The following is a 20803-nucleotide window of genomic DNA, read 5'->3' as shown; positions in this document are numbered from 1 at the left end:
CTGGTTACTATTGTTTCACCTGGGAGGCCCTAAAAAAAGGTGTGCCAGATACTCCCGTCCAGACCATTTCTAAGGCTTGCCTTAGAGGCTGCTTCTGGCACTGCCGTGCACTGCACAGGCATCAGTATACTGTAAAGGAGACTTTAGGCTTTTACAGTGACATGGCATCTCACTGAGGCTGCCTTAAAGCAGAATTTACTTGAATTAGTTTTGGTTTCTTTTCCATCTGCTCAGGACGTTAGGATACAGCCCAAGTGACTAGTGCAAAAGGAATTCTGAACAGGAAATGCCTACAAAGATTCTCAGCAGCATTAGAGTCAAGGAGTTCCAGAGAAATGTTTCTGTTGGGTTATCTCATGCTTCTTAAGTTCAAGTCAAGAGACATCTGGTTTAGCCATTATAAACCTTAGCTGCTTCCCACAGAGGTACTGTAGAACAGTGGGGGCCAACCTTTTTTGGCAGGCTTGCCACAAATTAGCCCTGCACCTTCCCCAAGTACCACTCTGATCCCCTTCCCCTTTCTGTTTCCTGCTCTGCGCGCCCTGCCTGATACTCTATTCCCTTTTCTTTTTCCTGCCCTATCTGTCACTTTCTGCCTGTACCTTCCCTGATGGTGTTGTGTGCCACTCATAGAGGCTGCCCATTCCCTTGTGGCATGCATGCTGCAAGTTGGTACCCCTCCTTTAGAAAATAGGACCTCTTGAATGCACAGGTGTTCCATGGATGGCTTGAGAGTTATCTTCCCACACTTAATATCCAGAGGAACACACCGACAATTTGTTGGGGGATGAAGGGTCATAGCTGATTTACAGAATATGAGCCAGGACACTATTGCAGTGCCTGTTCATAGACAAGTGGAGCCTGATGGAGGCTGTAAGTCCCATCATGCGATCCTCGCCCCTCAGGTGTCTACCAAGGCTGGAATCTAGCTTCCATGAGCAAAACTTCTTGTAAAGGTGAAGTTGACCACATTTGGCCAGAATACTTTGTCTAAGAGTTTTAAGACTGAGTCAGAATGGCAATTGTTTATCTTTTAAAGTTGATTTTAATGGGCTTTAACAAAAGAAAACCCAGCACACTTTATCTGATCTTTTAACTGTCACATGTTGCTGTCTTGAGTAGATTTGGTTTGTCTGTAATGCCAGTGATCTGGTTCAGGCCAGATTCCAAGGCATTTCTGTCACAGCACACACATGTTGCAAGGTCTCTGAGAACATACTTTTTTGCAGCCTTCAAGGCAAATACTAATCCTGGCTGGTACGTGGTGATACACACTACCAATACCAAGCCTTTTTTTCTCTTCCACAGGTGGCTGGTGGTGGAGGTGCTGATCACAGGTGTGTACCAGAGAGCAATGCAAAGTCTTGAGGCAACTTTTATGCTGAATTTACTGTAAATGAATTCCAGAAGTCATTGGGCAGTTGGAAATCATTGCCTTTGTGCTGTGTATCTGCCCCATAGTTTTAGTGGCTGGGGCACAGAAAGCAGCTTTTTGGGTCCTCTTTCCTTCCTATGGTCCTCTGGGGAACAGTAAATAGCTGTGTTGGAACTTTTTTCAGCTTTCACAACATCTTGGTTGTGTAGGTACATCCCAAGGGAACTTTAGTTCACCATTTACGTGACCAGGGTTTGCTCCAAAGCAGACCTTGCAGTACTCCAAGTGCAAGTGTGTGATAAAAAAAACTAAAAAAAAAGACTGAATGAATGTGTTTAGGGACTGCCTTGTCATAGGGGTTGCCTATTTATGTGGAATGTATCTGTGGGTCGAATGGAGAGGTAGATGGGATGCAAACCAAACATTTCTTTTTTAGTTTAATCAGTAGGAGGTCTACAGATTCAAAGAACAAGGTGGCTAATGTGGCTTCTGGGATGTACATAGTTTCTGTCTGGCAAGTGGGTGTTGTTTACCTGAATTCCAATGTGACAGGGAAATGTGGCATCTCTGGGCTTGATACTGGGGTCTCGCATGAAATTAAGTTCTCTTAGGGTTCCGTTGCTACCCCTGAACCTCTTAGAAGTGTGCATAATCCTGAGATGTCATCTCTCTCATTTATTCACTTACTGATCCTTCCTTTTAGTATTGACTGCACTTAGGTAAACTGAACTCTAGCAGTAAGAGACGAGGCGTAGATTGGTTTTCTGGAAAGGCATCTAAATAGACACAAACTTTTTGTTAATAACACATAAGACAAAAGTGAGAAGTATGATATGTTTTGTCTAACTGTGAGAGATCTGTGAAGCTACAGAAAATTTGCTGGGAGGGGAGGGGAGGCCAAGGGGACTGGAGAAACTATATTCAGCTCTCCAGGCAGTAAGATTTTTATATACACTGGGCTTGTACTGGCTTAAATAGTGGGGTTTATGCAAGAAACTCTGTTCTAACCGAGTATACTTTTCAATCTGCTTCAGGAATTTAATTCCATTAATTCTTACTTTTCTACAACAAGATTGTCACGTGGAATCCTGATGAATGCATCTTATTCGTAATATTTTATTCTGCTAATTCAAACCCTTTATTTCAAGGGTTCCCATAAAGGAGAAATAAACACTCATAAAAAAATCCAAGCCACAAAGAAAAGTCTTTTGGCACATATTTGGCTCAGAATTAAAGGAACAGTTCAAAGTAATGTGAGATTTTAATTGTTCTATCTAAGTATAACAAGTACATCCATAAAAAGGCTCCAAAGGTATCATCTAACTGCCATTTGTATTTAATTGTTTTAGACTTCTGTCAGAATAAAAAGACTGCTTTCAAATAGGAGTTAAAGTTTTTCTGTCCAGGTTGAGATCACATGGCTAAGCTTTCTGCTGGGAAGCAGGGATTCATCATAAGATGAAACTCCTCACAAGAGAGTCAGCAGCACTGGAGAGGATAGAGTGATAGGTCCTTAAAAATATTCCAAAAATACGCGTTTCAGTTTATACTCATCTAATTATTCATTTTCTCACATACAGCCCACCAAAAGAAACAGGTATCTCATTATTTTGGAAAGCAGAACATAGGAAAAGATTTTTCCTGGAGTCACGGCTGGCTTTGTGACATCAAGTAAGTTTTTGTGGGAACAAAGAGTATCCATGAAGTCTGGCATCCCAAGAGACAGTCTGGATAAGGCAGCTGGCAACTGTAATTTCCTGCCACAAGAGGAATTCCTGCTGCCACCTGCCTCACCCAGACTGTGTACCAGTAGATGCCACGCTTCCTGGACACCGTTTCCAGGAAGACTTACTGTGTCTCACAAGTTAGGAGACCCTTGCAAGGGAAGTAGGGAAACTGCTTTACTGTAAGTAGTTCTTTGTTTTGGTTCTAGTAAATAAAGTATTGTTCCATATCACAAATCTCATCAAAATACTACTACCAGCAGCTCACTGGTTAAAAAAGGACTCCCTCCCTTCAGCTTGCTGATCCAGATGTGGCAGCCATTTTGGCAGTTTTGTGATGCACACAAATCTCCAGGCATGGTTTTTTCCAGTAAAGAAAATAGCTTCCCAGCTTAAGACATGGCCCTAATTTGGGGGGCTGATATTTGGGGGGGGAAAGGTGTTTGTTACATGTGAGAAAATACTGTATTTACCATACGTTTTAAGTGGTAACTTGTTACTGGAATTTCCTTGAAAGCTTTCAAGAAATTTACATAGGTTTGTTGTGTTCGAGAAAAGGTACAAGTTTATCAGGATATGCTGTTCACTTACTACACACATGACCAAGAAATGCCAAAAGCATTTAAGCAAGTACCACCTGCTTGTAAAGATGCAGAATTCAAATAATTCTCCTATTAGATCATTACAAAGTCGGAAAGAATATTAGTCTTCCTGATTAACTTAGTGGGAAAAAATTGCAGTCTTGGGTCCTAATCATAAAATCTGATGTATTCCAGTGGGGACTTAAATACAAATTGACTTCATTGAAATCAGTGATTCTTCCTACATGGATTATATTGAAAGATCTGGACTTTAGTCACTTACTATGCCAGTAATTGAGGTTACTAAACTTGTAGACCAGTTGTGATGGCTTTGATTTCATTATGCTCACTAGAGCAGTTGTACAGCTGTGGTCTGCATGCCAGATGTTGATCGGTGAAGTGTTGCTTTTACTGTTTGCATACTCTAAGTTGTACGTAAAAGAATATTCTTTCATAAGTGTGACACAATGGGCTTGGCAACACCTCCCCATCTGAACAGGGTGGGGAGAAGAACAATCAATTCCTGAAATGTTCACTTCTGCTAACCCAATTTGGTCTCTAAAATACAAGATGTGGCCTTACTTTAGATGTACAGCATATCCTGGACTGACCCCATCAAGCTGGTTTCATGTCTTAGTCTTTAAGGAACGTTCTCCACTCTTTGCTTTTATACGAATTCACTTGCTACTTTTCCATCTGTGATTGATGTGCTAATCATGGGGAAACTATGATCTACTGACAAAAACCATTTTCTGTATCTTCTGCGTGCATCCTTGTCAGGAGTTGGTTTGTGCTATGACACATAGGTCTGTCTGAGTGGGGTCAAATGGGAATTTTTCATATGTAAAAATATGCCATTTTCAGCCAAATGTGTCAGAGGCATTGATTTGTTTATCTAGTACAAATTTCTACACCAAGGCTCCTGACTTAATTCCCAGCAGATTTGATCATTCTTCACATTCTTCAACTGTTTTTTCTTTTAAGAAGTTATATTTACTTTTGAGAAATTCCTGTTAGTTTTCTGTTCTGATAGCTGCAAAGGAAAGAAGGGTCTGGGGCATGTATGAGCTTCTTTGCCTCTCTGTAGCCTGCCCTGTTGTTCACACTTTCACACCATTTATTCTAGTGACTTCTGCTAGCAAAACTGCTGTAGCTCCTCCACCTCCTCCACTGTGCCTGCTGCTGTGCCCAGTAGGAGAGGCTAGCACTGGATAACTAACCAACAACCCTCCCTCATTCCCTCTAATGAGAGCAGAGGCATTTGTTCACCCCTACAGCTGGTAAAGATAACTATAAATGTTAGGTGGGTTTACTCAATCTTTTACCAAAAGGGCTGAGTAAGCTGTGAGGTCGTTCTACCCCAGGCCACTAGTGCCACCTCTGGGCTGCTCTTCTACCCTGAAGAGGGACTGGAGCTGCTGCCTAGCTTCTGTATCAGCAGCCTGGGCATGGAGATGGAAGCAGCTGGGCAGAAGCTGCTGTTAGGTGCAGGGGAAAAAGCAGGACCTGGTGGCAGGTGTGATCATCTCTTCCATCACCATTGCTGGGCCTTTCTTGCTGCCGCTATGTGGAGGTGATGCCAGGGCTGCCCTGCAGCTTCTCACCACCATCCCGCCAGTTACAGGGGCCCAAGGCAACCCAGCAGTGGTGCTGGTGGTAACTGGGGAGGAGTCACAGGCATCCTTGTCTGCAGGGACCCCAAACCCTTGCATGGGCTGGTGCTTGGGCCATACACTTTGCCTGGGGCTCAGGCCCCACCTGTGCATGTTCTCGCTGGTCTCCATGGAGCCAGGGCTGCCAGGAAATGGAGTCCAGCTGCAAAGCTACCCCAGCCCTGCTGCCCTTGCAGAGCTGGCAGGATGTGCCTGGGCCAGGTGGGGCTGAAGGACCGACCACAGGCCAGACAAAGTTCCTCCATAGGCCAGATCCAGCCCTTGGGCCATATTTTGCACACTCCCATTCTAGACGATTCATTGCAGGTTTCTTTTGCATTAATACTAAGTAGAGGCTTGCTCATGCAAATATGTATCCACAGACATTGGAGTCAACAGAACTGCTTGTGTGAATAAGGGTTTGTTAGGTTCAAGGTACTGAAGCTATACCTTTACGTTGACTTTAATGGGAATTGAGCTAGGTTTATATTTTTAGCATTAATATGGGGGAAGTGCAAACTTCAGCTTTTTGGGTCTCACCTTGTCTATTAAATAGCAGCTGTCGCTAAGGCTGCCTTGCTAGAACCCAGATTATTATGAACCTGAACTGTTGCCTGAGTTGACTTGATCTCACACAGTAGGGGACTTGGGATACAATGCTTGTTCCCTTGTGTGATGTTTCCTAAAATGAATTTCTGTGTGGTGCTGCTAGTTGATAAAATTATTGCTATTGGAATATTGTTTAAGAGGTAACACTCATGTTTTTGTCCATCTCTTAGCTCTTTGTGTAGAGATCTTGCATGTATATAACCAGCCCTTTTCCTCTCTGTTTTCCCTGACCAGATGAGTTTGACGCCTACATTATTGTGTCCTTCGTAAACGCCACCCTGGTGTTGTCTATCGGAGAGACTGTAGAGGAAGTGACTGACTCTGGATTCCTTGGTACCACCCCCACTTTATCCTGCTCCTTACTCGGGGATGATGCATTGGTACAGGTACGCACCTTTTATCCCATTCCCAAGCTGTACCCTGCCCATTTATACCTGCCTTTGTTCCTCCTGTGTCCATTGTACTGTAAAGATTGCCCCGTGTGGGTTGGTGTATATACTGCTTACCTAGGCACCTCTCCTTGTACGCTGTATCATTTAGCTTGGACGTACTGAAAGCTAATGTCACCGATCCCCCAGGCTGGGTCTCAGAGGCACCTGGCCCCCAGGCCTATGCCAGTAGGGACTTTTAGGGTTTTTTTCCCAAATAGGATGCTGTCTTCCCAAGCTTTTGTTTTGTTGTGCAGATTAAGAGTATTGTATCGTCAATAGGCCAGTACTGTGTGGAGTATCCAGAGGTACCGACCTTTGGTCAAGGGAGCTGGAAAGCATGCTTTATTTCTTTATCTTTTTTTCTCCTTTAGGTTTACCCAGATGGCATCCGGCACATCCGAGCAGATAAAAGAGTGAATGAATGGAAGACACCAGGAAAGAAAACCATTGTAAAATGTGCTGTGAACCAGAGACAAGTGGTAATAGCATTGACTGGAGGAGAACTGGTCTATTTTGAGATGGATCCGGTACGTGGATTTAAAACAAGACGGGTTTGATGAAGGGACCAAAGGTTTTGTGACTGCCACACTGAGGACTGATATTCCTGCAGAGGATTCAGTGGGAAAGAAATCTTCTAGAATGTGGCCTTGGTGTGAGAGTCACATGCAGTCTGTAGAATGTCACTGGATGGGTTAATAGATGTGGGCAAACCTGCAAAGTTTAGATCAGCAGCTAGATCTCTCAGCTGTAGACCTGAGGCTGGAAAGTATGTTGTGCACTAAGGAAGGCTTCTAATCCTGGCTGAAACTAGGCTGTGAAGGAATAGCGAAAATGAAAAATATAGATTTTTATTTGTAATCTAAAGTCCTGGACAATAGGTGAAGGTTCATCCGGGGGAGGAATAGGCAGTTACATTGGCTAGAGGGCTGCTTAACGAGTTTTGGTGAGCTGTTGAGGGCTGCAAGGGTACATCCCTTGTCAAACTGCTAAGCCCTGCCCCTTGACAGGTTCCCCACCCCCTGGTTGCCATCTTGCAACTGGAAGCCTCATCTGACCTTTGCCACAAGGAGACCTTGCCCTGCAAGTACTGGGACAGGGAGGGGAGGGTTGCTAGAAGTCTTTGTCCCCCACCCCCTTGTTGTATGGTCCCTGATGTAAGAAGACCTGCCCACTGGACACCAAACCTTGCCTTGCTTGCCACCTGTTGGTCCCAGAATCCCTTGCCACCATCATATGGTCCCTGACATCAGAAGGTCCATCCTTTGGCTGGGAAACACTGCCCTTCCACAGGGCCTGCCCTTGTGGTGTGTGACCTGCCCCTGGGGCCCCAGAACTTCTGCCCTCCAGGCTACAAGACACAGGTATGACCTATCGGGTAGCAAGGAGGTGTGACCCCTCTAACAACAAGCCCCATCACCTACAACCAGCCAGTGGGGTTTTCAGGGGCATTGGACCTCCCAAAGAATGGTGCCAAACCAATCATATTGAGGCCTGCACATAAAATGCTTTCAGAAGAAATCCATTTTAACAAAGTATAGATAAAAATCAAATCATATACTAAAAATCAGATATGTACTATAACATATTTTACTTTTATTTCAGAAAATATTTTTGTCCTGATTTTGTGTGTTTGAGTGGTGTATATTGAGGCAAATGCATAATAGCTCAAAATAAAGTCTTACTCTTTTATACATAGTGCATGGTGGGTAGGGAGGTGTATGTGGTTGCGGGGTGGGTGTCTGTGGGTATGGTAGGGGGGTTGGGTGTGTACGTGTGGGGGGCTGCCCAAGTGCTAGGTTCTGGGAGCTGGCCAGGGTTTGGTGGGGGGAGGGTGGGGCAGGGAGTGTGTGCAGCAGAGCTCACAGTGGTGCAGGTGCAGCCCACCTGTCCCCAACCCCTTCCCCTCCAGCTTGTAGCTGCTCCCTGGTGCTCCGCATGGGGCTGAGCCCCACTCGCTTCCACCCCGAGGCAGGGAGAGAAGGAGGAGCCGCTGGAAGTGGGGATAGCCAAGCAATTCCAGCAGCACCCCCACTGGGAAGATGTGGGCTGAGGCTGGGGCCAGGGCATTCTGGCAGGTGAGAATAGGAGCGTGGTGTGCACTGCCCCAGGTGGGAGCAGGCAAGGTTCAGCCCTATATGGAGCATAGCAGGGGCAGCTGTCGGCCGGATATAGTTAATTGGTAGGTGCCTGCCCATGGGCCAGATCCAGTCATCTGGTGGTCTGTATCTTGCCCATGCCCACCCCGATCTGTGGGGGTGTCTGAACCAGTTTGCCTATCTCCTTTAGTAAATGAAACATCTTGTGTCTTCTGGCTCAGTCAGGACAGCTGAATGAGTACACAGAGAGGAAGGAGATGTCAGCAGATGTGGTGTGCATGAGTTTGGCCAATGTTCCTCCTGGGGAGCAGCGCTCCCGCTTCCTTGCTGTTGGGCTGGTGGACAACACTGTCAGAATCATTTCCCTTGACCCTTCGGTGAGTATCTGATATGTGTTTGCTCTTTAGAGCTGGTCTGAAGTGTTCAGACACATGGGTTCTAGAGCTCAGGTAGCATCACATATTGTGTGCACTTGTTATACAAGTGCTTCTGAATCAGATGTGATGTGTAGTGTTACTGAATTAATGGCATCCGCTGTTCCAATATTTAGGCATCCATTGCAAATAGCAGTTTCATCTTGTCATACCACAGATTCAGCAGTTGCTAGACCAATATATACATAAATAAGAGATTCTTGCTGCTCTGACCTTGGCCACCTTTAAGCCTTCCTTGAAACTAAGTTTAAGAGATTGCAATTGTTGGATTTTAAGAAAACTGCTAACTAACAATATGTAGAAGTGTGTTTGATTGAAATGTGTTTTGCTTATAACTGTGCTATTCCACGTGGTTCCACTTTGCATCCATTCTAGCTGAGGATAAACTTGAGGCATCTTTCCAGGAGAACTCCTAACTCTGCTTTTGGGCATGTTTGTTTAGCTGTTCTGCCCCAAGAACTCTAAAGAAAGTAACCACAGAATTGGGACCCTGGCTAGCTCTTTTTGGGGTGTACAATTTTGTTTCTTTTCTTGGGATTTTTTGGGAAAGCTGTGCTTCCATCTTGAGGCAGCCCAAAAAAATCAGATACGCAGACTTTTAAGATTAGGTTTGAATATTCATGGCCACTGTTTCCTTTTCTGCTTTTGAGATGTGTTGCAGGAAATATTTTGTCTAATGTAAGAAAGTACCTAAAGATAAGGCAGACAAGGTTCTTTGGGTGAATCTGATATATTTTATTAGACCAACTTAAATAGTTGAAAAAGAATTTTAAGCAAGCTTTCATGTTTAAAAACCCTTCATCAGGCTGAGGACATTTCAGCAGTTGGTGTGTGCGCTCTTCCTGCATGGAATGAGAAATAAAGAAGGCAGAGGCTGGGCTGGTATGCATACAAGACAGGCAGTGAAGATGTAAATTGAAGACTCTGGGTGAGAGACAGGCTGGGTTTGGGGGAGAAGGGGGATGAATGTAGCAGTTAAATAATGGAGAGGTACCTGGGGAGTCAGATGTGAGGTGGGTTGTAATGTGTCATAAACCCAATGTCTATATTTAGTCCATGATTTTGAGTATCCAGGGCATTGCTGAAGTGAAGTTCATAAACTTGTCTCTGAGAAACGTTTTGTAAGTTTCCTTTGAGGATTAGAACTGAGAGATTGGAAAGAGAGTGGGTTTCTTGTGAAAAATGTGCCCCCATTAGTAATTGGATATTCTTGTCTTTGATAGATTTCCAGTGTGCGTTCATTCCTGTGCGCAGTTGTTGTTTGGTCTCATACGTATTTTCCATTGGGGTATTTGGTGCATTGGATAAGATACATTACATTTCTGAAGATGCAACTGTAAGATCCAGAAATGCTGATGGCTCTGTTGTGGGGTATAGTAATTGTGGGGATGGTGGAGATGTGTTGGCAGGTTTTGCATTTCTTGTCATGGCATGGTCTGGATCCATTTGGTGTGTTCTGGGCCTGAAGAAGTTTGGTTTTGGTGATGAAGTTAGCGAGGTTCGGTGCTTGTTTGAAGGCTAAGATAGGTGGTTCTGGGAAGATCTCTTTAAGAATAGGGTCTCTTTCTAGTATGGTTTGCAGTTGTTTGAGGACTTGACGTATGGGTTCAAGGGAGGGGTGATATGTCTCAACCAGCGGTGTGTGATTCATGGGGGGGGTTTCTTTTGTAGTGCAGCAGTTCTTCATGTGGTATCCAGGTGGCTCTTTCAAATGTGTGATCTAGCTCTCTTTAGGTAGCCTTTTTAAGATTGGTGAGGTTGCAGTGTTCTCAGTGCAAATTCAGTGGTATGTAGGGGCTTGGCTGTATATCACAGCTTTTTTGGTGCGTTTAGGGTGATTGCTGGTTCTGTGTAGATATGTATGTTGGTCTGTGGGTTAAAGATAAGGAAAGAATAAAAAGGTATGAAGCAAATGGTGTAGTAATGAACTTGAGCTTGGACTGTTGCTCTATAGTGACAGCTGTAAGGCTGCCAGGAGGGGAGACAAATCCAAAATGCCTGTACACTAGGAAACCAACAGGATGCGTCTCAAAATTTTCTGTCTAAATCAAATGTTCTTTAACAGATTTGTCAATTGCATGTACTATGTATCATTGTAGTGTCCTTTTTCTCTGCCTCCCACAGGATTGCTTACAGCCACTGAGCATGCAGGCCCTCCCTGCACAGCCAGAATCACTGTGTATTGTGGAGATGGGAGGTACAGAAAAACAGGATGAGCTGGGTGAGAGAGGCTCTATTGGCTTCCTGTACTTGAATATCGGATTACAGGTGAGCAGTGATAGCTAGTCTCTTACAGCTCTTCTGTGAGGGTTTAGCATGAAAGACTTTATTAAATGTTCATCATATTGTGTAGTCTCCAGTGGGTGACCTTCTGTGTGCACAGCCCTTGTTGATCAGGACATATGCTTGTGCAGAGCTTTGCAATGAATTCCTCTCAATACATGTGTCTGTGTGGAATTCCCCAGTTAGTGGTTGAGTGAGTCCCCACACATTTCCAGCTTCAGGCCAATATCCATGGTAATGAAAGGAAAAGAAATCTGCTGACACAGTGCAGGACAACTCTTTTTGAAAAGAGGTTCAGTTGTAAAAACTGGGCCATATAGAAGATGTTCACAGGCTGCTCTGGAGAGAACATGGAGAAGGCAAAGTCTCCAAGGGAGCATGCATTGCAAAACCAGGGGAGTCGGTACCAAGAGTCCCATGTTTTTTCACTTGCAGCAAAGTGTTCTGTGGCCAAATAAAATTGTCTTTGATTGTCCTACATGTGATGGAAATAACTGGTTTCCTATAAAGAGTTTGCCCAGATCCTTTCTTCTGCTTCATGCTTGCTGTCAGAATAAATACGCTGTAATGAATGGAGAAGAAGGATCTGTGTGAGGAGAGGAGGGGTTTAGTACATAAGGTTCTTGGGTTGGGGCTTAGTGCCCAGCTCTTCCATGGACCTTGAGTGACTGTATCTCATTCCTCTGTCTCTTTCAAAGGAGTACAGTAGTTTTATATCTCAGTGTAAGTGCTGAGAGGCTAACTATATCTGTGAGCTTCTTTGGGTGCAGACATTGGGGAGAGCTATCTAAATATTAACAGTAATATAAGACTCTTTAGAATTGCATATTTTTATATTAGTGTAACTGCTTTGGTCAGTGTTCCTTTGAGATCATTAACCAAAGTGATTTTTCTCCTGACTAAAAGAACGGTGTACTATTGCGAACTGTCCTGGATCCAGTCACTGGGGATCTTTCTGATACCAGAACTAGGTACCTTGGCTCACGCCCTGTGAAACTCTTTAGAGTCCGGATGCAAGGCCAAGAGGCGGTAAGTAAAACTAGAATACAAGATGTGATAGGAATCTGTCATTGTGCAGAGTATGCCAGCTCCCCTCATTGGTGGGCAGGGTGTGGAAACTTAATCCCTATTGCACACCCAGCAGGAATAATGAAGTGTGAGGGAGGGAAGCAGAGTGACTTCATGGTGGAGGTTCTTGGCCCATTGCTTGTACTTTTATAAACAGCCTTGTTTATAACCTTGTCAGTATCTCTTCATTTCTTAAGATATGACATGCTGCATATCTGTGAGTGTGGAGCAGCAGCTCTGGCTCCACAGCTGCCATATGTGGCCAAGCAAACATGCTTGGAGGATTTTTAGTCAAGAACCATTAAAGTTGCATTTCTGCTCTTTACAAGTGACACTGCAGAAACCAGTTCAACCTAGAAACACATTTTTGGCTGAACCTGCCCTCATGGGTTGAAAAATACCCTTCAGATGCTCAACATGGGGAACTCAGTCTGGGGATCTAGGTTCTACTTTCAGTTGTAGTACCTTGGACAGGTCACTTCAGCTTGCCATGTCTTGGTTTGCTCATCTTTAAATTGGGGCAGTAACACCACCATGATGACTTGCAAGGCTGAATTCAGTAATCTTGTAAAGTTCTTTGAGATCCTTGGGTGAGCAGCAATGATGCTCTGCTCTTCCACAATGTGATGCCACCTTCTCCATGAAACAGGAAACATTTTACTGTTTACATCAAGTGATGGACCCTCAATAACCTGGGAGTCAGTCCATTGTTAATATCATTCCAACTGGCCGTTCTGCCAAGAACATGGCCAGGTTCAAGTAAAACTTTTGAGCATTATTCACATTTCTTTTCTGCACTCCTCTTAATTTGGCTGATAATAGGCCAGTTAACTGGCTAGAACTAAAAGTGAAGTTTCAGTTTAAAGATTTTATATACTAAGCACAGTGCTGAAATACTTGAGTTGCAAGATGACAGGGAATATTTTATTTAAATACATCAGTTTCCTTTGAGGGCGGAAGAACTCCTAAAGGAACAGAAGTATTTATTTCAATCTCGGTTCTTGTTGTTAGCCGGGTGTGGGGGTTAACAAAAACCTAATTTTGGGATTCCAGTGCGTTTACTTCATGCTTGTCAATCTTCTGCCTCTGTGCTATGAGATTACTCCCCTGAGCTGTTCGCAAGACTGAGTAGTTCTGAAATTAGATTTAAATCCCAGCAAAATTACTGTAACAATAATCACATTTTCCAGGGGTAAATATGCATACTGTGATACAGCAGTGACTGAGTTTGCCTCTCCTGATTTGTGAATTTGCTGTATGTCCTCCTCCAGGTGTTGGCCATGTCAAGTCGCTCATGGCTGAGTTATTCCTATCAGTCCCGTTTTCATCTGACCCCGCTATCTTATGAGACACTAGAATTTGCATCTGGCTTTGCTTCCGAGCAGTGTCCAGAAGGCATTGTTGCCATCTCCACAAATACGCTGAGGTAAGTATTTGATGTGAAATACTAATCTTTCTGGATTAGGGGTTCTGGTAGACTGTTCAGTTAGGCAGACAGGGCCATAAGAACTCACTAGATTTGAGATGCAGTGCCATTATGGAGAGACATAGAATTGTAGAAAATTAGGCGTGGAAGGGACCTGAGGAGATCATCTAGTCCAGCACCCTGCTTAAAGCAGGATAATCCCCAGCTAGATCATTCTAGCCAGGGTTTTTTGATCCAGGATTTACAGACCTCCAAGGATGGAAATTTTGCCACCCTTTTTATGTAATCTGTTCCAGTGCTTTACTACCCTCCTAGTGAGAGTTTTTCCTAATATCCAACCTAAATCTCCCTTACTGCAACCTGAAACCATTGCTCCTTGCTCTGCCATCTGTCACTACTGAGAACAATCTTACTCCATCATCTTTGGAGCCACACTTCAGATAGTTAAAGGCTGCTGTCAGATCCCTCTTCAGTCTTCTCTTCCGCAGGCTAAATAAGCTCAGTTCCCTCAGCCTCTTTTATAAGTCATGTGTCCTAGCCCTCTAACCATTTGTGTTGCCCTCTGCTGGATTCTCTCCAACTTACACACATCCTTTCTGTGGGGGGTAGAAACTGGACACTACTCCAGATGTGGCCTTACCAGTGCTGAATAGAGGAAGAATCACTTCCCTCGATCTACTGGCAACACTTCTACCAATGCAGCCCAGTATACAGTTAGCCTTCTTGGCAACAGGAGCATTTTTGGCTGGTATCCAATTTGTTGTCCACTGTAACCCCCAGGTCCTTTTTTTGCAGATCTCTGATCCCAGGCCTGTTAGTAGTGTTTGGGATTGTTCCATCTTAAGTGAAGGACTTTGTACTTTTCCTTGTTGAACCTCATGAGATTTCTTTTGGCCCAATCCTTCCTATTTGTCTAGGTCACTCTGAATCTTAGCCCTACCCTCCAGCATATCTGCTACACCCCCCCCCCAGCTTAGTGTCACGTATGAACTTGCTTAGGGTGCAATCCATCTCATTTTCCAGATTGTTAATAAAGATATTAAAACCAGCCCCAGGACCTGGGATACTCCACTTGATACCAGCTGCAAACTAGACCTCAAGCCATTGATCACTACTCACTGAGCCCAATGATCTAGCCAGCTTTCTATCCACCTTTCAGTCCCTTCATCCAACCCATGCTTCCTCAGGTTGCTTTCAAGAATGCCATGGGAAGGCCATATCAAAGGCCTTTCTAAAGTCAAGGTACATCACGTCTGCTGCTTTCCCTGCGTCCATAAAGCCAGTAAATCTCATCATAAAAGGCAATTAGGTTGGTTAGGCAAGACTTGCCCTTGGTGAATCCATGCTAACTGTTCTTGATCACCACCTTCTCTTCTAAGTACTTAGAAATCAATTCCTTGAGGACCTGCTCCATGATTTTTCCAGGGAATGAGGTGAGGCTTACTGGCCTGTAGTTCCTTGCCCTCCTCCTTCCCTTTTTTAAAGGTGGGCACTATATATGCCCTTTTCCAATCATCAGGGACCTCCCCCAATCGTCACAAGTTTTCAAAGGTAACAGCCAGTGGCTCTGCAATCACATGAGTCATCAACTCCCTTGGGAATCAGATCAATTCCCTCAGCACCCTTGGGTGCATTGCATCCAGCCCCATGGACTTGTACACGTCCAGCTTTTCGAAATAGTCCCTAATCTGTTTTTTCACTACTGAAGGCTGCTCACCTCCTGAAGCTGTGCTGCCCTGTGCAGTAGTCTGGGAGTTGACCATGCCTGTGAAAACCTGACGTAAAAAAGGGATTGAGTACGTCAGCCATTTCCACATCATCTGCAACTAGTTTGCCTCCCCCCATTCAGTAAGGGACCCACACCTTCCATGACCTTTTTCTTCTTGCTTTATCATTTGCCTTTCACCAAAACTTTCAGTGTTCATATTTACATCCAGATAACTGCAGAGGTGATTTATAGCATGCAAAATAATTTTCTGTAGAAATCTCTTGTTGCTGGGAACTGAAGATCTTGAGTTTTGTCACCATTAGGCAAGATATTCAAGCTACCTTTAAGCAGAAGCCAGTTGGATGCACTGGCTAGTCAGTGTTTGATCATGCAACCACTTTGAAAGCTTCCTGTCAGGTGGGTCTGCAACTTAGGCTATAAACAGCATCATATGGTATACTCAGCAGAAGCATTTCTGCCTTTTGGATTGTTAAGATATGACCAAAAATAATTTTGGCTCCAGATGTTCTTTTCTTTTAAACTGCCTATGGGGTTTTTTTTCTCCAGCCCCAGTTAGTTATCCAGATCTAATCAGTAGATTTTCCTGTTAGGGCAAGATTGGTATATATTTGCAATAGTAAGAGATTTCTAGGTTGTTGAACACTTACCATATTCTTACTGTTTTAAATCTATTGCATCAGTATCTACCTGTTAGCAATATGCAATATCCAGCACTGAGTTCATAAAATTCCAGGTAATATTAATTTGTAAAAGAAAAAAATGTACTGTTTATATTGAGGATTATGTCTTATCTTGAACTTTTAAGCTATTGAGAAAAATGGCCATAATTTACCCAGTTAAAACAGTATTCAATTTATTAACGATATTCCTAAAGAGGAACTTTTTAGGTCAGTTTGGAAGGAATAAAAAAGCAGCAGCTGCTTCCCTTTTTTTTTTTTCCAGAAGAATAAAATGGAACAACCAAATCATATTGTCTATATATCCTTCTTTTCTACAGATCCATCATATTCAGTCAGTGTTTATCTGTTCGTGTAAATCAGATAATCAGAAGAAGACATTTACAAATTCTCTCAAATATGAAAGCGCTTTCTTTGTGGTGGTAGTACCTTATTTAAAATGCATAGATTGAAAGGAATTGCATTTGGACAGCACATTTTACTAAAGCAGTAGCTTCCAAGCAAGCCAAAGCTTTTTTATTTCAAAACAGTTTTTCTTTAAGTCCAACCCATTTACTTGAGATGATCTGTGCTTGCATAAGATCCTCAAGCGGCACAGCCTAGCTGGGCCAGTAATAAGAGGCAAGTAGTTTATTTTCAGCTGCACAAGAATGCTCCATGGAACCTTGTATATTAAAAGTGTATCACAATTCTGAACATGGTCAGTCCTGTATTTGTGTTCCAGCACACTTAATGCAGCTGTGAGGTGGGATTTTCAGTAGTTCTGATCAGTGTACCTGACATGAGAGGGCAGAATTATAACAATATTGAGAAATTAAGGCACAGAGTAAATCTAAATAGGAAAGTCCCCAATAAACTGGGAGCATGTGTGTTTAAATGCATCTGCGTGAGAAGTGATGAAAAGGCATGTTGAATTGCTTTCTTGACATTTAATGTTGGAAAGTACCATGTGGGACAGGGAGATTGTGAAAAGGGCCAAGCTAAGTGCAATTGTGCACATTATTGAGAATAGCTGTTCTTCTGTTTTGGTGGAAGATTAGTAAGTCTGTCAGAATTTGAGTGTACCGGCCTTTGGCTGCTCCAAAATGTTGACTTCAATGTTGACTGTTAAGCCTAGGTTTTGCTATTGGTGTGGCTAATGTGTGTGTGGGGGAGAGAGCTGTGAATGACTGGCCTAAAAGTTTTCCATGGCACCTATCATCACAGTATTCAGGCTAACTGCTCTCTCAGTGGGGCTCAAGTAACTAGGAATATTTTAGGCTGTCTAGAACTGTCAGTATTGAATCCCCATGAAGCTGAGATGACATACAGCTGTTCCTAGTATAACTTAAAAAAACTCTCCAGTGATTAGAAATGCAGCCATTGCTACAGGTGATAGTATAGTATAGGGAAGCAGCTTTCTTATTTTTATCAGCACTTGTATAGTATGCCTATAAGTTACTGCTGTCTATGTTCATTCTAAGTGCTGTTAGCACTAGCAAACACACGGTGCTCTCCTGAAAGGTCTTTTTCACTGCTCTACAGCTTGCTGTTTAAAATGCATTTGAGATCCACTAGAAAGGGCTCTGTGTACTGTGGTAGCCTTTGAACCACAGCTGGAGGATCCTAGGCTAAAGAGACCTGCAGAACAGAAGAGAGAATGGTTTTGATGCTTCATGATGAAAAACCTAAAAGGAATTTGTTTTCCTGATTCTTTTTCTGGTGTTTTTTTTTTTTTAACACTTCAGATTATTTAGAATGCCATGCCTGGTGTCTGATTATACTGCAAGATTATAAAAATTCTCACATGAAATATGTCTTAGCATGAAAACACTTTTTCTTCCTTTTTTGTATTTGTTGGAAAGAACTAGAATAGGCTGTTTTTGTTTAATTTTTACTGTATAGCTTTAGAGAAACACCCATCTGCAGATGCTTAATTTTTTCTTTCCTTCATAGAAGAAGAGAAACAAAGTTGGTTCTATATGAGAATTTCTGCTGTTGACATAGAACTCTGCTGTATATTGTACAGTAATTGGGGGAATACTGAACTCATTTCTGAAGGAGAGAAAGAAATGGGAATGGGCTTTGTAGTGTAAAAGGACTGCTTTGTAGAAAGTGAAACAGATTGTTCAGAAATCAACAACCTGACAGTGGTGCATTTATATGTGTAACACATTTATTCACATCTGAGCCTGGGGCATGTTATGAAGTGAAAATAATGAGAGCATAAATTCAGGAGTTCTATTTTATGTAACTGAACAAGCATTCTTTATTGTCTGTCTTTTTGGCATATTAAAGTGTTAAGCATTTAAAGGAATCTTTCTTTCTGAAAGGACATGTGGTTTGTCAGGCTCCAAAGTGCCAGATGAGCTGGCAGTTTAGCTGGTGAGCTGCAGAAAGAAAAGCTGGCCATTCAGGCACAGACATTTTCATGCTTAGTAACTAACACAGTTCCCATCAGAGGAACTTTGTGTCAGCTGCAGCCTCTGAATCACATTCATATTCAGTTACCATATTCTCCAGAGTCCCCTTTTCCATCTGTTTGGGTCCTCTCTGTCATATGGTATGATTGTTTCAAAAAAGCTGTCAGTCGCCACTCATGCCATCATTTATGTGATGTAGGGATACTCTCTTATCCTGTATTTAGAGCAAGGAGGTAGGAGTCAGAAAACTGGATTCAGTTATTGACTTACATTGACCACGTGCAAGTTGCTACCTATCTTGGTATATCATCTTTCCGATCTATAGAGGGTCATCAAACACAGTTTTTCACAGTAATATGATATCTTTGTAAACACTTACAAGCAGTCTTCTTCCCTTGGCTCTGTGTAGAAAGTTGCATAGTTTCCCTGGTGTATTGGAGTGTAGGCATTCTTCCTGTGAGCCATTAGTTAGTGGCTTCTAACAGAAAGTGGAGCTAAAAATGATTTAGTGCTCTAACCTCATGTAGCACCTGACACTGCTAAAGTTCTGCAGGGGGTGAGAGAGCTCTGGGTTTTATGTGGTGAAGAAAGGACACTGGTCTGGTCTGCCAGGAAAATGTAGGTAGCGTTTCCAAGGGCCTGCATGTGCCAGGTAGGTAAAGGCTGCGGCAGGTCCACTTTTGCTGTCTCTGGAAAGGATTTTTTCAATGGCATTCATTAACTGTATGTTGCTTTTCTCTGTCCCGTAGGATTTTGGCACTGGAGAAGCTGGGTGCAGTTTTCAACCAGGTTGCCTTCCCATTGCAGTATACACCCAGAAAATTTGTTATTCACCCTGAGAGCAACAACCTGATCATCATTGAGACAGACCACAATGCTTACACAGAAGCTACTAAGGCCCAAAGGAAGCAGCAAATGGCTGAGGTAATCAGGACAGTTGATATGGACGTGTGTCCTCATTCCACAAAAGCCTGCTTACACCAGTGCTGATGATTCCCAGCTGCACACCTGTTAACCACAGGTTGCCAGTGATTAGAATGCCTCAAACTGGGCAGTGCAGGCCAGTGGGTATATCAGTTGCATTGCACTTTGGGACCTTTGGTGACTGCTTGACCTCTTCCTCCATTTCCTCATCTGTAAAATGGGGACATGTGAAGATCCATGATCAGGACAAACTGGTCTTTACAGTAAGTTGTTTCTTCATGTCACTGGTTCCCTTCCAGTGACAGCCTTCTGGTTTAGTTAAGAAACTGCCTATTCAAATTTAAACAAATAATTACTGCCCAGTGTAGCCTGTCACAGCCAGCAGTACTGTGGTGTCACATGAGGCTAAAAAGGAAGAAGTAGTGCTGTTTGAGTGCAGCACATTCACTGAGTTTTGCTTACTGTTGAGCATACTTATGTTTGAAGTAGATTGTTTTCTTTAGATTACCCTGCAATGTCAGTTGTTGTTTTGGGAACAACTTCCCCAGAGCAGTATCCTCACAGATAGTGAGATAGCAGCAGCAGCAGCAGCAGCATCATACTTTCTGATTGCATTGTTTTAAAAAAAAAAAAAAAAGAAAAAAGGAAGGGGGCCCATGGTGGGCATGCATCCTGGCCTTGAGCTTGTGGTAAATGGAATCTCTGGGTATGGGCAAATGCGCATTCGTAGTAGGCTCAGAAGGTGAGGGGCGATGCTGTTCAAGAGAGCACAGCAGTTGGAATGCTGTAATGTTTAGGTGTGTTTGACTAGGACTCTCAGCAATCCATCTGAGCCAAGTCATCCCAACTTGGAGTCTGGATGAAGCAGGATTCTGATACTGTTCTGCTGCACTCATAATGCTACAGGCCTATGCACATGCAGGCAGTAGCCAGCCCCATCTCTCTTTTTTGAAGCTGTTACAAGTGTATGGTTGTCCAGGCCCTGCAGCTATGTGAAATGGAGGCTTTAATATTTAATGGCTTTTGTGTCTTGGATCCTTGCGACATCTCAGTCTTCTGGATCTCCATCATTGCAGAATGTTTGAGTATTAGTGTGTTTTGAAACTAATCCCTTGTATTTCATTCTTTGCCCTCTGTCATGCTCCACAGGAAATGGTGGAGGCAGCTGGTGAAGATGAGAGGGAACTGGCTGCGGAGATGGCAGCCTCCTTTCTGAACGAAAACCTTCCAGAATCCATCTTTGGTGCTCCCAAGGCAGGCAATGGGCAGTGGGCTTCTGTTATCCGAGTTATGAACCCCATCCAGGGAAATACTTTGGACCTAGTCCAGCTGGAGCAGAATGAAGCTGCCTTCAGGTAAGAAACATGGCCAAATGCAGGCAGAAACTGGTTT

General features: G+C 43.4%; 1 protein-coding gene across 2 annotated transcripts in view; it reads left to right on the top strand.

The window, feature by feature from the left end:
- Positions 1 to 20803, top strand: part of SF3B3 (splicing factor 3b subunit 3) — a 47373-nt gene that overhangs the window by 17132 nt on the left and 9438 nt on the right. For both annotated transcript variants that reach the window (XM_019535594.1, XM_019535595.1), the window contains 8 exons: positions 6176 to 6327; positions 6744 to 6899; positions 8690 to 8845; positions 11027 to 11170; positions 12092 to 12214; positions 13525 to 13679; positions 19237 to 19411; positions 20561 to 20766. In XM_019535594.1, the coding sequence (XP_019391139.1) occupies positions 6176 to 6327; positions 6744 to 6899; positions 8690 to 8845; positions 11027 to 11170; positions 12092 to 12214; positions 13525 to 13679; positions 19237 to 19411; positions 20561 to 20766 (1267 nt within the window). The remainder of the gene's footprint in view (positions 1 to 6175; positions 6328 to 6743; positions 6900 to 8689; positions 8846 to 11026; positions 11171 to 12091; positions 12215 to 13524; positions 13680 to 19236; positions 19412 to 20560; positions 20767 to 20803) is intronic.

This window comes from Crocodylus porosus, unplaced genomic scaffold (genome assembly GCF_001723895.1).
Source record: "Crocodylus porosus isolate Cpor-Errol unplaced genomic scaffold, CroPor_comp1, whole genome shotgun sequence".
In the NCBI taxonomy this organism is placed as follows: domain Eukaryota; kingdom Metazoa; phylum Chordata; order Crocodylia; family Crocodylidae; genus Crocodylus; species Crocodylus porosus.
Note: the sequence above shows the minus strand (reverse complement) of the source record. Positions and strands in the feature narration are given on the sequence as shown.